The 13,714-nt window shown below is 30.2% G+C and overlaps 1 protein-coding gene across 1 annotated transcript in view; it reads right to left on the reverse strand.

The window, feature by feature from the left end:
- Positions 1 to 8,152: 8,152 nt before the first annotated feature.
- The window catches only part of LOC123694795 (lachesin-like), a 37,505-nt gene continuing 31,943 nt past the window's right edge, over positions 8,153 to 13,714 (reverse strand). The window contains exons 6-10 of the mRNA XM_045640359.1: positions 12,807 to 12,944; positions 12,393 to 12,542; positions 12,043 to 12,111; positions 10,170 to 10,253; positions 8,153 to 9,921 (exon numbers count right to left, since the gene is read on the reverse strand). Coding sequence (XP_045496315.1) covers positions 9,836 to 9,921; positions 10,170 to 10,253; positions 12,043 to 12,111; positions 12,393 to 12,542; positions 12,807 to 12,944 — 527 coding nt within the window. The 3' untranslated portion in view covers positions 8,153 to 9,835. The remainder of the gene's footprint in view (positions 9,922 to 10,169; positions 10,254 to 12,042; positions 12,112 to 12,392; positions 12,543 to 12,806; positions 12,945 to 13,714) is intronic.

The raw sequence follows: 13,714 nt of genomic DNA on the forward strand, positions 1-13,714 counted from the left end.
TTTCTGCAACGCCACCGAAGGCTAGTGTGCTTTTCATTCTGACTCGTGTTTTACAGACATATTCGACGATGTGGCTAATATCAATCTTATTTCATAGGACCGTATTCATTAACTGATTTTAGTCAAAAAACAAACAGTCCTAAAGAATAAAATATGATAAAGCTAAAACTTCATTTTCTTAATAAGTTAAAAAATAATTGTAATATAATGCTCCGTTTTCATGAAAATTAATGGGTATTGGGTAACATAACAATATAAAATTATCAGTTCTGAGGATGTGCGGGCTATAATTAATGATAGTCAATGTACACATTGATTGGATTTCTCATAAATTTCCTATACAGTGCCTTTATATAAAAATAAAATTGACATCAAAAATGAATTCGTGAAAATTTTACACAAAGAATTTAAGTCACAGTCAGAACTAAAATAAACTGCTTTGGTAATTTAAAAATATGAACTTTCAACCATTGCTGTATGTTGTAATATTGCAAAATGCAATAAGGCCGTATTGCACAATGTTCATATTGCGCAAAATAATATTATTTAATATGCAAGTTTAAACGAATGGGGTTGAAATACTTAGTGTGACAGTTTTGTTACATTCACAACCAATAAAAGTTTGCTTTGTGGCAATGTTATACTACGTTTTTAATTTTGCTTGCAACGAATTACCTTTATATATTATACGAATCATGTTCGGGTTTTAAAAGCATTTCATTGTTAAGATCCTGCGATACGGTTACTGAGAAAATAGAATAGTGCTTGCGCGCCTGAAGCTTGAAATGATAATGATTTTCACATTCTTTAAGTTCCTCTATGTCATAAGTACTCACTGATATTATCGAAAAAAAAAACATTTGATTTACTAGTTTAGCTGAATACACGTAAATATACATTTTTGCGTTTTTATCCTCGCTGTTTTCCTTTTTTGCATTGAGAATAATAAATAAATAAAAAATTTATTTATTTAATTTAGACATACCAACAGAGTACACATGAAAATTATCACAATTAAAACTAAACAACTATCGAATATTATTATGATATATACACCAATTACAGGTTTGCACAAGAAAACTTATAATATAATTACGTTACTGTTGTTTTAAGTGCTTAAATAAATTTAATTACAAGAATAGAAAAAATAGAGAATAATAATAAAAATCTATCTATATTTATTGAATTTAATATTTATAGTCACGTTCACGTACCATTTATTTTTAGATCGTAAAATCATTGGTCATAAAATAGCCATTTGCTATTTTCGTATTGTTGAATTAATGGTTACCAAGGGGTATAAAATAATATCCATGAACAGAACAGTTATTTGCATAAAAATATATTTTATAATTACTAATAGAAACAAAAATTTAATAGCAGGTTGATTAGATCGTCAATTTGTTATATCTCTGACTCATTCAGCGAGAACTTAATGAGGGAAATACAGCGCACATTAAGCGAAATACCATGAATGCACTGATCAATATCAACAAAATTTTATGTACGTTGTATCACTGTCATATATTTGGCGGACCGAGTAGTTGGCATTCAAATTACATGGCTCTTGTACAGAGGAGTGATAAAATGAATATTGCACACGGATTTCAGTAGCAATTTAGCCAGTTTCGTGCCTCTATACTGTACTGACACGACATTACGCAGGTGTATCTAGTATTTAGGGAGTTTCGCTTCCTCTTAAATTAAGAAGTAACTTGAAACACGCTTGGTACTAAGAAACTTTCAGATAAGGGCTCATTTACTCGAAAGAGCTTTGCGATCTTAGTACGAAGGATGTGTGTTTTAATTGGTAAATGGACTTTAAATATTAAAATCGTACTAATCTTAAAAGTAGTACCTACTTCTTATTTTTAATTTGACGTTTATATTAAAGAAGAATAAAAAGTTGCTTATGATTTTTTAAGTGACACAAGTAGGTAATATTCATATTTCTAAGCATTTATGAAAAATACGAGAAAATCCTATATAATCATGCGTGTGACAATTAATATCTGTATTATTATTTTAATAAGCACAAAAATACGATGATATTGTATATAAGAGAAAGTTGTCGAGTGAAATAGACCATTTTTACAAATTATATAATCAAATACAGGACTGTAAAATACATAGAAACAATGAAAGTTTATGTTCGCTTTATTGAAGAACAAATATCATTACGGTGTTTAATCTGTAATACAGTTGGCAATAAAAACACGTGTCGTCCATACGAGCATTGTCTGCTGCGAAACTAATTAGTGGTTTTATTATGAGACTTGCATGGTTTAGCCTCGGGTGAAGTTATGAACGCAAAATGGGTAAATGCGAACTTCAGGGCGACGTAACAATGAAAATGTCACTTTGTGGAATGGGCCCGTTGTTGATTAATGGAGTTTGAGTGAACATTGTTCGGACCTTACTTATTTATTCATTTTAGCTACGCATTGGAGTTAATTGTTGATAAAAAATCCATTTAATCCATAGAAGGGAAGCCGGCACTTTTTACCCATTAATTATGAAAGTGTTTGATCTTTATTGTTATCTGAGGAGCAACGGGTAACGTTTCAATTGTTTATTTTTAGTACCTCTTGGTACTATTATCTATTAGTATTGCCTATATAATACTTCTCGTTGTAGCTGTTCAATTTACCTAGCATTCTCTTACCTAAATAGAACCTTAGATATGAGATAGCTAATACGCCTAAATAAACGCTTCCCTTTGGTTAGTGAATAATTTAACATTAATTAATATTAGTAGTAATTATATAAGCATTTTTAAATTATCCGCAAATATTCTTGTGTAGTTAAATACATATTATATCTTTAATTATGATAATGTTTCTTTTTTATTTTTAAATATAAAACTAAAATTAAAAATTCTTCCGATAATTGTCTGTGACAATTGTGAATATTTTGTGTTTATATAAATTGCGTCACGTAGGATAGTGAGAAATTGTGAGCTTTAATGAATTCAAGAGAATATTGTCTCATCCCATCTATTCGATTATACTTAAACTAGAGCGGAGAATTTAGCGACGTTTTCTTTACTTTTTGGCTGCAAAATGTAAAATTTCCTGAATAATTGCTTGAACCTCCTTGTAGTGTTTTCAGCAAACAAAAAATTCAAATATTTTGAGTCGTAGACATTTTGTAGTTGAGACTCAAACTAAGCAAGTTAAAAAATATTTGAACTTCAATACAATATACCCTTAGAATATACCTATACTTATACTTCTTATATATACCTATACTTCTTATATAGTTCAAGTTAAATCAGAATAATGCCATTTGAAAACCATATTTCGAGCAATAACTTATAGACCAATCAAATTGTAGCAATAAATGTCATCCGATCCGACAACAATGTAATAGTTGTTTTATGAAGGGCTTTGATAAATGGTCTTAGATTAATGAATGAAGAGTTTTCTCTATAGTATAAAGGGTTTTAGAATAAACTTAAATGCTATAAAAATAGATACTTATATATAAGTAAATATGGTATTGAAATACTGAAAACAAGCATATATAAAAGATTTTTGTTCACAGTTGAAAGAGTACACAATTGTAATTTAATTTTTTTCAGAGTTTTATTAAATTCAAGTTTAATTAATGATACACAACTGCTTTTAACATTTGAAATTATCTAAATAATGAATAAGATGCATAAATATAAAAGAGAATTGGAAAGCGTGTATCTTCAGAAATATAAATAATAGGACAGCGCAAAAATCACATATTACATATCAAGCGCTCAGATAATTTTCCTGTTATCCATAAAAACATCAATAGACTGATACACGCACGGCAAAATTAAAAACGTTTGGTAAATATTTTTCAGGGGTTGCCATGAATGAAATTGTATTTCAATATGACGGAGGAGCATTGAGATTGATGTTTAAATAGGCTGCTAATCCCACCAATATTGAAATATGCGCGACAGTATTCGGTTGGGATGCGGTGATCCGCTTTTATTAAAACACCATCGTTCGACGTGAAGTCGTGGAAAAAAACATTTTGTCCTTGTTCAATGAACACATTCAATAGGTGTTCTGGAGTTGACTAAGATTATCGTTCCCTTACAATCATTGGAGAATATATTAAATGTACGTTTAGTAGTGAGAAAAATGAATAATTTATTCCATTGATTTTAACCCTTGTTATTGATATGGTTGAGTAGATAAATAAACGATTAAGTTTTTAAGATATATATAAATAACACTATTAAATGTCATTTACATAATAATAGTATTTAATACAAAACATAATTTTATTTCAGCACGTATTCGAAGCAATTTTGTATAATTTCTTTTTTCTCTATAAATACGCAATGCCGGCGACAATTACAGCAATAAGTGTGTGAAAAAGTAATGTACTAAATTTTACTTAGGGTGAATTCATAATTTTTCTAGCCAGAACGATATGATTCCTTTTATGTTTCTGCGTAACAAGTATTAATGGTCTGGGCTGGGGTATTTTCAGAGATTCCGTCATTTGTGAGCAATTAGGGGACCCTCATAACTTAAATTGTATAAGATATGATTGATAACATTTTTATTAACAACTAAAATACTTCATGGAACGTGATAAATTTTTAAAGTTTCATCTTCGAATGTCTGTTTTTATTTAATTTTTCTTTTTTCCTTTTGAGGTTTGACAACCTAAAAACGAATTTGAATTTTACTTAGTACTTACATATAATATTAAAAATAATAAATAATATACTCTTTACGTAACACATAATAAATTGAAAAAAATAACATCTTATTCAAAGTTTGCTGTGGGTTTACCAAAATGTGTCGCTGTCGTTCCTGCTGCAACCACAGAACGTATTTCGAATCGAAATTGTGGTTAAACGACTACAATATAATGCAGTTGTGTAAATTTCCTTAGTGTTTAAGTCGAATGAAAGCGGAATTTAATAATGAAATATTTGTTAACTTAGCCTTAATAAATTATGTCACCTACTGGTATAGATAGATTTATATAGTCTTCGTAAATATATAACTGATAACAGTGTGCTTCTGATGCACGTAGAGTCTCAGCCATAAGAATAAAATTTTATGTTTACACCAATTAGCTAAAAGAAACGACCCAATTTGCAAAAGTCGAACAAAGTTAACATAGACGTAGAAATAACATCGTTATTTGCACACCAAGATAAAACGAGAAAGCATCTGCATTCTATTTCCCTGTGTATTCCTTGTGGATGCACGTTTCCTCTTACAATTCTCAATTCGGGTCTGCGCCGTAAGCCGCCAGAAATGGTAGATGAAAAATAAAACCAACTCGAGTTGGTTACACAATAAGCTGGTTCAGTTCAAGAACTCTTCTCAACAGCCTTGTTTGAGATCAACATAACGATTCATGTTTAACACGACATGTTTAGGATTTCAGTATGAAATGAGAATGTTAATGGGATCCGGTGTCACAATAGATCCGATTGTCTATAATTATTGTCTACAATAATATCACGGTTATAGATGATTAATGATTACCTACTTACTACAATTATGTTAAAGTGAATTGTTATTTTGAAAACGTGCCTAAAGGTTCATTTCAAAAGGCTCTTTAGTAAAAATAACCACACAAAACTTAACTAATAAAAGCGATGATAATTTAAAAAAATATCGAAATACATTTTTAATAAAAGTTATACTCATATTGTTACTGTTATTATCCTCACCTTTTGAAATCATAGCTTTTTAATATGAAAATTATTAATTATAAAAAGGAAGTTTCCTGTATCTAGTTAATTAGGGCTATATAACATCTTTTTAATCGAAATATAATTAAAATATTGATTGAGAACGGCGATTTAAAATTTATATTACGTTGTCCGTTATTCATTAGGTGTGTACCGCTTGCAAATGAAGTTGGCATTGTCCCAGCATTTGGTATTTTCCGATCTTTGCAAAATAATAGTGAAAGCTTTACAGAATAAACACTATTTACTCGCGATTGTATAAAGTCTATGTAATATAAGCCTCGCGTTGTGATATTTAAAATGCGCAGTGAGGAAGTGATTATTTTAATGGTAGGAAGACTTAAAAATGTTGGTGTCTGTTTCGTCATTAATGTGATGGACACAAAATGATTCCCCTGATACGATTCCTTTTAAAATGTTGGATGAACATTACTAAGATATTTAAAGAAAACAGTATTTTTCATTTCAAATATGACTCGTTGTTTATATTTAATGTTTTGTGGTATCATTTTACAAAATACCTACAAAATATAAATATGTAATTATAAACATGAGAATAGAATCGGTACATAAAATTGTGAACAACTAAATCATAGGGGTAAGAGGATAAGACAGCAATAAGCAACGTATTACAGCTTGTTGACAATTCGGCCACAAATGAATGTACATAAAAATGTAACTGTCATCAATATCATACTTTATGGGAGGATACGCTGTGGGTAATATAAAATTCAAATTGTACAAATTCGTCGCTTACCCAGATATCGTTTTGTATAATACATACGACATACGATACGTGTATCGCTAATCCGAAAAATTGTTTAAAGCTTTACAATAAACATATCCTTTGGACGACGAAGATGGGGGAGCCATTATTATATTTTATTTCTCTCCATGACGCCTTATTATTTTTATACTTTTTCTTTATAGAAGGTTATCGGCTATAAAAAATGAAATGTTTTTTGCTTGATTGAACCCTCTAGAAGAGCGAATTTTATTTCCTTATAACTTAGTAATATATTGTCACACATTCTTTATGAAAGACACGATGCTCATTTTATAGGAACGTGAATTGCGAATACGTAAAGGGATCCATTGATACTCCTCGTTTTAATTATTATTTGTTATTTGTTAGTTTGAATGACATAACATGATAAATATGTAATAGAAAATAGTTGAACAATACTTTCCAATTTTTAAATTGAAACAATAAAATTTTAGCAATTATAACTGTGAAAGAGTTTTTGCACATGATGATAGATTTTAGTTTTGTTTTTACATCGACAAAAATATTATAGAAGTGATAAATGGTAGATGAAATAGACAAAAATCTCCCGCACAGCAGGGAACGCAATATCAATGTAACCATTATTAGATACTTATTCCATGAATGCTTTAATATTATTCAAAAGTTATTGTGAAATAATTCGGTTTGTTTTTTGGACAAAAGGAAGCCTTTATAGAAAGGCTACAAATGAGCATTATAATTAATTGTTATCATTCATTATAGTGAAGAGGCGTTATTAATGGTGGTTCATTTTTATGGATTCAAAGTTTTTAAATAATGAAAGTCATCACAATGATAGGCCTATGTTATTTTTCAAATGAAAATTTTATTTTTAGTAAGGCTTTATAAATGTAAAGTCATGTTCTGTACTGTTTAAATTGTTGGTATTATTGTGTATTGTTATAGATAGTCCTTTCTTCATTGATAATAATATATATTATGCATAATTTCAAAATGTATATTTGAATGTACATAATTCAATTCAAATTATGCATGTTTTCATTTATCATAAAAAATATTTTTTTTAACATTGAGGCGATTTATTATTCTTTATTTATGTTTTTACAGATCTTCTTAGAATTGTATACGTAAATATGGATGGTATAAATACGAGATATTGTACGAATTTCTAAAATAAAATGTAGCATCATCTAGTTTAGTTCCAATTCATAAAATATAAAGTCGCATCGAGTCCACAATTTATTTTGCCTTGTGAGGTTGCATCTTGTTTAGCGTCAAGGCACTTATTATTTTATGCAAAACAGGCTTAACTAGCAAATGTATAATAATTTCGAGAACAATGGAGTCTTGCCACCGTCCTCCACATTATCTAGGGTACAATGCGATTTGTACTGCGATACGGGAGAGAAATAAAGTTGTGAAGTGTTAAAGTTTCATATTATAAGTGGGTCGTGCAATACTTTGCTCGTATTCAGTAACGCAATGCCCTCAAGATATCTAAGCTTTTCTTTGAATGAGTTCAGTGGTCCGTGACTTATACCCTTAAGTTATATTGTACATAACTACGTATTGTTCAATTCTATTGTAGTGTTATCATTGTTGTATTTCTTGCAATTGAAAAGAAGTTTATTGTTGGTGTTGTACTGAAATGATACACAAAGTTTTATTGAAAACATTCATTTATTTTACATAAACGGCTAAAGGTAACGTTATCTACATAGGCATTATATATAATTAATTCTTAAATTATATTTTCTAGAGATATGTTACATTTACAGAGAAACGTCGACAACTCCAACTCCAAACTAAAGGAAACTTAGGTGGCCTTTTAAGAACAAGATTACACATAATAATAAATACTATTTATAAATTTAATTAAATACTGTTTGGATTAAATGAAAACATACACTTTTAAATAAAGTAATTTTCGGTTGGAAACCGTAAATTAAAGTAAAGTACTTTCATATAGTTATATAATAATTAAGATAACCAGTGAAGTATGTACATAACTACTTATTTTTTCAACAATAGCAACTTATCTATTTTTTTTTGTTTGGAGTTATCGATGTTATTTTTAAAGATCTAATAATTTGACTAATGTCACATTTGAGACTGAATTTCAATAATTTTATGTTACAAATGTTAAAAATAAATCCTCTATTGATATGGGTTAACAAATTCACGTAATATAACCGCACAGGTGATCGTTGCTTCTTCAGCCAGCAGAGGATCCAGACCCTCATTCAGAACCAAGTTTTCAGATTGCATCCTTTGAATGTTCCAGCATCTCTTAGTCTAAAGTGATTCTCATACTCTTTTTATTTTGAACTAACAGCTTAACAGATTCGTAAAAAAATATTGAAGATATTAGGATATTACGTAATTCTTATTTTTGTTACATAATAATTGAATTTATGTTACTATTAATAATTTAGCAATTGAAGTTAAGCTATGTTTATACAAAATCTGTTTATGAATGTAAAAAGCACGTAATATTGTCTTTATTTCGAGAATAGTATATACATTTTTTATGTAAAGGTACTTAAAGTATGTACATTAACATTTGAAACTTGTCATTCTTGTTTTAAGTAGGTACTGAATGTGCATAAAATAAAACAATTAATTGTCCATATCCTGCATGTGTGTTGTCGGTTATATTGATTTATCTACACAGAAAAGATAAATCAATACTTAGAAATGACAATAAACAATGAAGAGCTATTTTTATTATAGCTTCTATAGTCAGTCTATACAAAAGCATAACAATTTATCTTGCTTATTAACTTTGATATATTACTACAGATTTTTTTGTTGACGTAATGTACTTCTAAATTGCTAAGTCTATAGAAATCCATCTAGTCCAACCGCAACAACGGAATATTTTGTACAAAATAATGAAATCAGATAGATGTATGGCACGTTATTCATAGAGTCTATCAGTCTTTTATAAGAATAATTATTTACAATCTGCCTTTAAAACAATCTAAAACTTCAACAAATTGAACAAAGTCACAAGAGTGTCAACTGCACTTACAGAAAAATACTACGACTGGAGTTATGACTAACGAATGTTACAATGGAGCCGCAATAGGTTTACAACCAGGATCCAATCGTGTGCAGTTTTCGACTATTTTTGCACGAGATCTCTCCAAACCATTTTGCTCATATTGCGTTGTCAGACTTCACTATTCCGGAATTTTAACACAAAAGAATAACGAAGGTACGAGATATTTCAAACGTCCTTTTACATTCTAAGGTATTCTATATTTTATACAATGCTATGACACAAAGCTTCGTATCACTGTTCTTATATTATTTATTAGTGAAAGGTGTTAATTAGTTGAGAGTCATTGGCACTATAATGTTGATATATACGTTTTATGTCAGCTAATAATTGCTAAGATTAACGTGATGAGAATATAATGTTCTTGGACGGCTCCGCTACTCGAGGACTGCGTTGAATCGTAATCTGGTTGAAATAATAAAAATTATGAGTATTTCTTGTAATATCGTCTGTTGTACTAACAAATAATTTAATTCATTGATAATACTATAAAATTAAATAAATTTATACGCAAGTATATGCATAAAATTGTATTATAATAAGTAGAACTAGTAAATGTTCACAGGGTGATGATTGTAAATGTAAAGTGACCATTTTTAATTGCTAACAAATTTCCAGATATATTCAAGAGTCGATATATTACATTAACTCACCAATATCTTTCCATTCCTCGACCTCGTAGTCCCCGATGACTCTGTTTTCAGCTGAACTATCTCGCCAACGATTTCTATGTTTACCTGGGAATGAAAATATTTAATGGATCAAAAATAATACCATTATTGCTCCTCTAAATTTATTACACTGGTCAACAATGATTTTGTTGCCCTGGATGTGAAAGTGGTTTCGAATAATTTAATGCATATTATATATAGAACTATTAATGGTTTTGGTAGATTGGCTCTAGTTTTTTTTTTATCCTAATTTTCTTACTAGACTCTAAAACGCAGCATGAAATAGAAGGTATATTTGTTTTACATCATTTATTTAATGCAAAGTTTTACTTATTGTTTTGTTTTAGTATTTAATTAATTCAAATGGATATAAAAATAGAGAAAAATCATTAAAACTTATGAAATAGTACAAGGAAATAGATTTTATAAGCTTCTCTTCTTAGTTAATTTTGGGACAATAGTTTTCTTATGGACCATCAGTAATCTGCCATCATGTGACGATCCCATATACCCTGATACCATTATTCCATAATTTTTACTTCTTTTTCGATGTGTTCTTCCTGTTTCTCACAGAAATTCCGCAGATTTACTGGATATCTATCCAGGAGACTGTGGGCAAAGTGTAGCTTTATGCTCGTATTTGCTCATAAAATAATGAAGTTTTTTAAACAACTGTTGTGCCATTTCTTTATAATTTGGTGTTTTAAATTAATCTTAAATTAATTAATACTATATCTCTCCATAATTTACATTCAGCATCAGTTATTAAATTTTGTTAAATTTTCATTTTTTATCAATTGTCGACACGCCCGTCCTGTAGGGCCATCGGGTATTCTTCTTATAGTTCTAGATTCCCTCAAAGGCCTAAATTTTCATATTTATTAATTATTCCTAATGAATTTGCTTTGTCTAATTCTATTAATAAAAACATCAAGGGAATTTCGTATACCTATCCACTTTGCTGACCAAGTGCTACTGGGTTTCTTTAACTCGATACAAACCGAACATTGTTGTTCATAAAAATGTTTTTTTACAGAAACCATTTATTATTCTGATATTCTACAGTCAGTTTTATAGAATAGGGTTCTGTCTGAGCGAATAAATGTGCAGAAAACGTAATTCACCTAAAAATAAACACTTGTTAGTAACCCGTACTCTGAAGGGCCGTAAGAAATTTTATATATGAAAATCCAAATTAAAAAAAAACTAGAGCCAATTAAATAATTTTAATGATTACATTCACAAACTGGGTACTTGAAATATATAAATCTGTAGAAATATCCAGGGCAACAAAAAAAAATTGTTTTTTTGTTGAGCTGTGTTATCTACGGTAAAGTATTTTGTGCCACTACAATATTGTAAAGAATGAAGAGGAAAACCCAAATCTGTAACAATAAAAACGCACATTACAAGTCAAAGAGCAAACAAAATCGCTTTCACACAATAATATTACTAACGACCCAATTGTACGGAAGCATTGGGCGACGGAGGCAAAACCAATAAATACAAAATCCACCATCGACCTTTTCTGTTCGACACCTACTGACGATGAATGTATAAAAGGCACGTGGGCCCGACCGAACTTTTGACTATTGCTCGTCTAATCGTGGTTTACTCGGCTATATCGAATTTTCAATTTTCCCAATAAGCATTCGGACAATAAAGGGTGGATCGAGACGGACATGAAAAATTAATTCTGAAATTGTCGAACACGGCTGAAGGAGGGTTTCGTTAGAGACTCTCTGTTTCGACATTAATTATTACACTGAAATTATTTTAAACGTCCAATCGGAGTCCAGTTAAATCTGTAATAAAATTATTACAAGTTTTAATTATACTTCTATTGTTGTCATACCTTTTTTCTTTTGTGGAAATGTGGGTACGTAGTTGATTGTTGTACTGATAGTTGACGGAGCTGGTATTTCTGTGAATTACATTGTTTGTTAATTCGTTTTACAATGAAAACTATCACCTAACAACTACTATCTACTATAACTTATACAATTGATTATAATTTTTATTTTGTCGAAATGTGTTTCACGAAGCTTCGTTGTTAAGTCTAAAATACTGCTTCCAATACGACTTAATAATGAAAATAGTTTCAATCCTACGATAATATTTCATCGGCTGTAACCTGTGTATGAATAATGAAAGGATATTTTGCACTTAGCTCGAATGAGAAGCTAGAATGTAAATAGACATTACCGTCAAGTCGTATAAGGCCGTCCGTCTCTCCGAGGGAATTCTTGGCGACACAGCGGTACGATGAGAAATCTTTAGAAGATACTTTTCGAATGATAAGATTCATCTTACGGCTGTAACCGTCATCGTTGAGCGATGTGATATATTTGTTTCCTGCAATAAAATACGATCATATGGATATCAATATTTTTAACGTGTATTTTTTTAATAAGGGTATCTTTACAGTTCGAGATCTTTACAGATCTTACGGTTTAGATTTCAGTAATGTTAATTTACTTTTTAACATTCTTAGTTAGTGTTATTTAGATTTAAGATTGACCTTCATTCTAAGAAACACATCCTTAAATATTTTTAAATAATCTAGAAAATGTAAAGATATTGAGTAAGAATTTTGGTACAGAATATAATATGACAAACCTGATATGATCATGTCGCCTCTGTCCGTGGTCCAATAGTTGATAGACGATGGATAGGCTTCAGTGTGACACTCCAACGTTACGTCTTGTCCTACATACGCAGCTTCCAACTGATTTGGGATCGATAGCATCGGTGGGACTGCATCCAAATACGTTAATAAATCACCTTGTTAATAGCTACAACGCACTATGCGATGTGGTGATAATAAAGCGCTTATTTGTGAAATGCTGCTTATGTCTAGGTGGTTAACTATAATTAAAATAAATTCAAATTCAGTCAAATAAAAGTCTAGTATTCGTGTTCTATTAAGGTAGTTGATACACTTAATAAAATTAAGCATGGTAGTTTTGCACTTGTCAGCATGGACGACATTTCAATGGAAACAGAGATTCCAAAAATAATCGTAATCTGAGCAGAACTTATTACGTCCGGTGAAGTACGTAGGTATTTTGGACTTCACCTATTTAGTTTAATATTAAATACAAGAGTAAAATAAACTGGCGTCATATCCGTTTTGAGAACAAACGCAGCTGTACTAACTTGAAATTATATTTTCTTTAAAATTATAACAATGCAATTACAAACCTGCATTGTCTACGAAACTTTTGCTATTGAAGTTACAATTTAATTATAAGGAAGACTGCAGCTGTCAATTTCCCTGTTAAGTCTACAGATTATATTAAGCTTATATAGTTCAGATGCGGGCGGATGGCTAGGGCAGCTATAATAGAAAATCACGGTGAATTCATCAGGAAGTCTCCTTAGTTAATCGAGTGAAAATTACGTGAGAATTTTACGTATCCTTTATGAGATTTAGAGAGCTGCGAACGTGCTGAGATATACGGAATGTGATTTGGGGGAAAGAAACGTCCCATTGGCTTTCAGGATGAAACGTCCTCGGCGCAAGC

Source organism: Colias croceus, chromosome 10 (assembly GCF_905220415.1).
Source record: "Colias croceus chromosome 10, ilColCroc2.1".
Classification (NCBI taxonomy): Eukaryota; Metazoa; Arthropoda; class Insecta; order Lepidoptera; family Pieridae; genus Colias; species Colias croceus.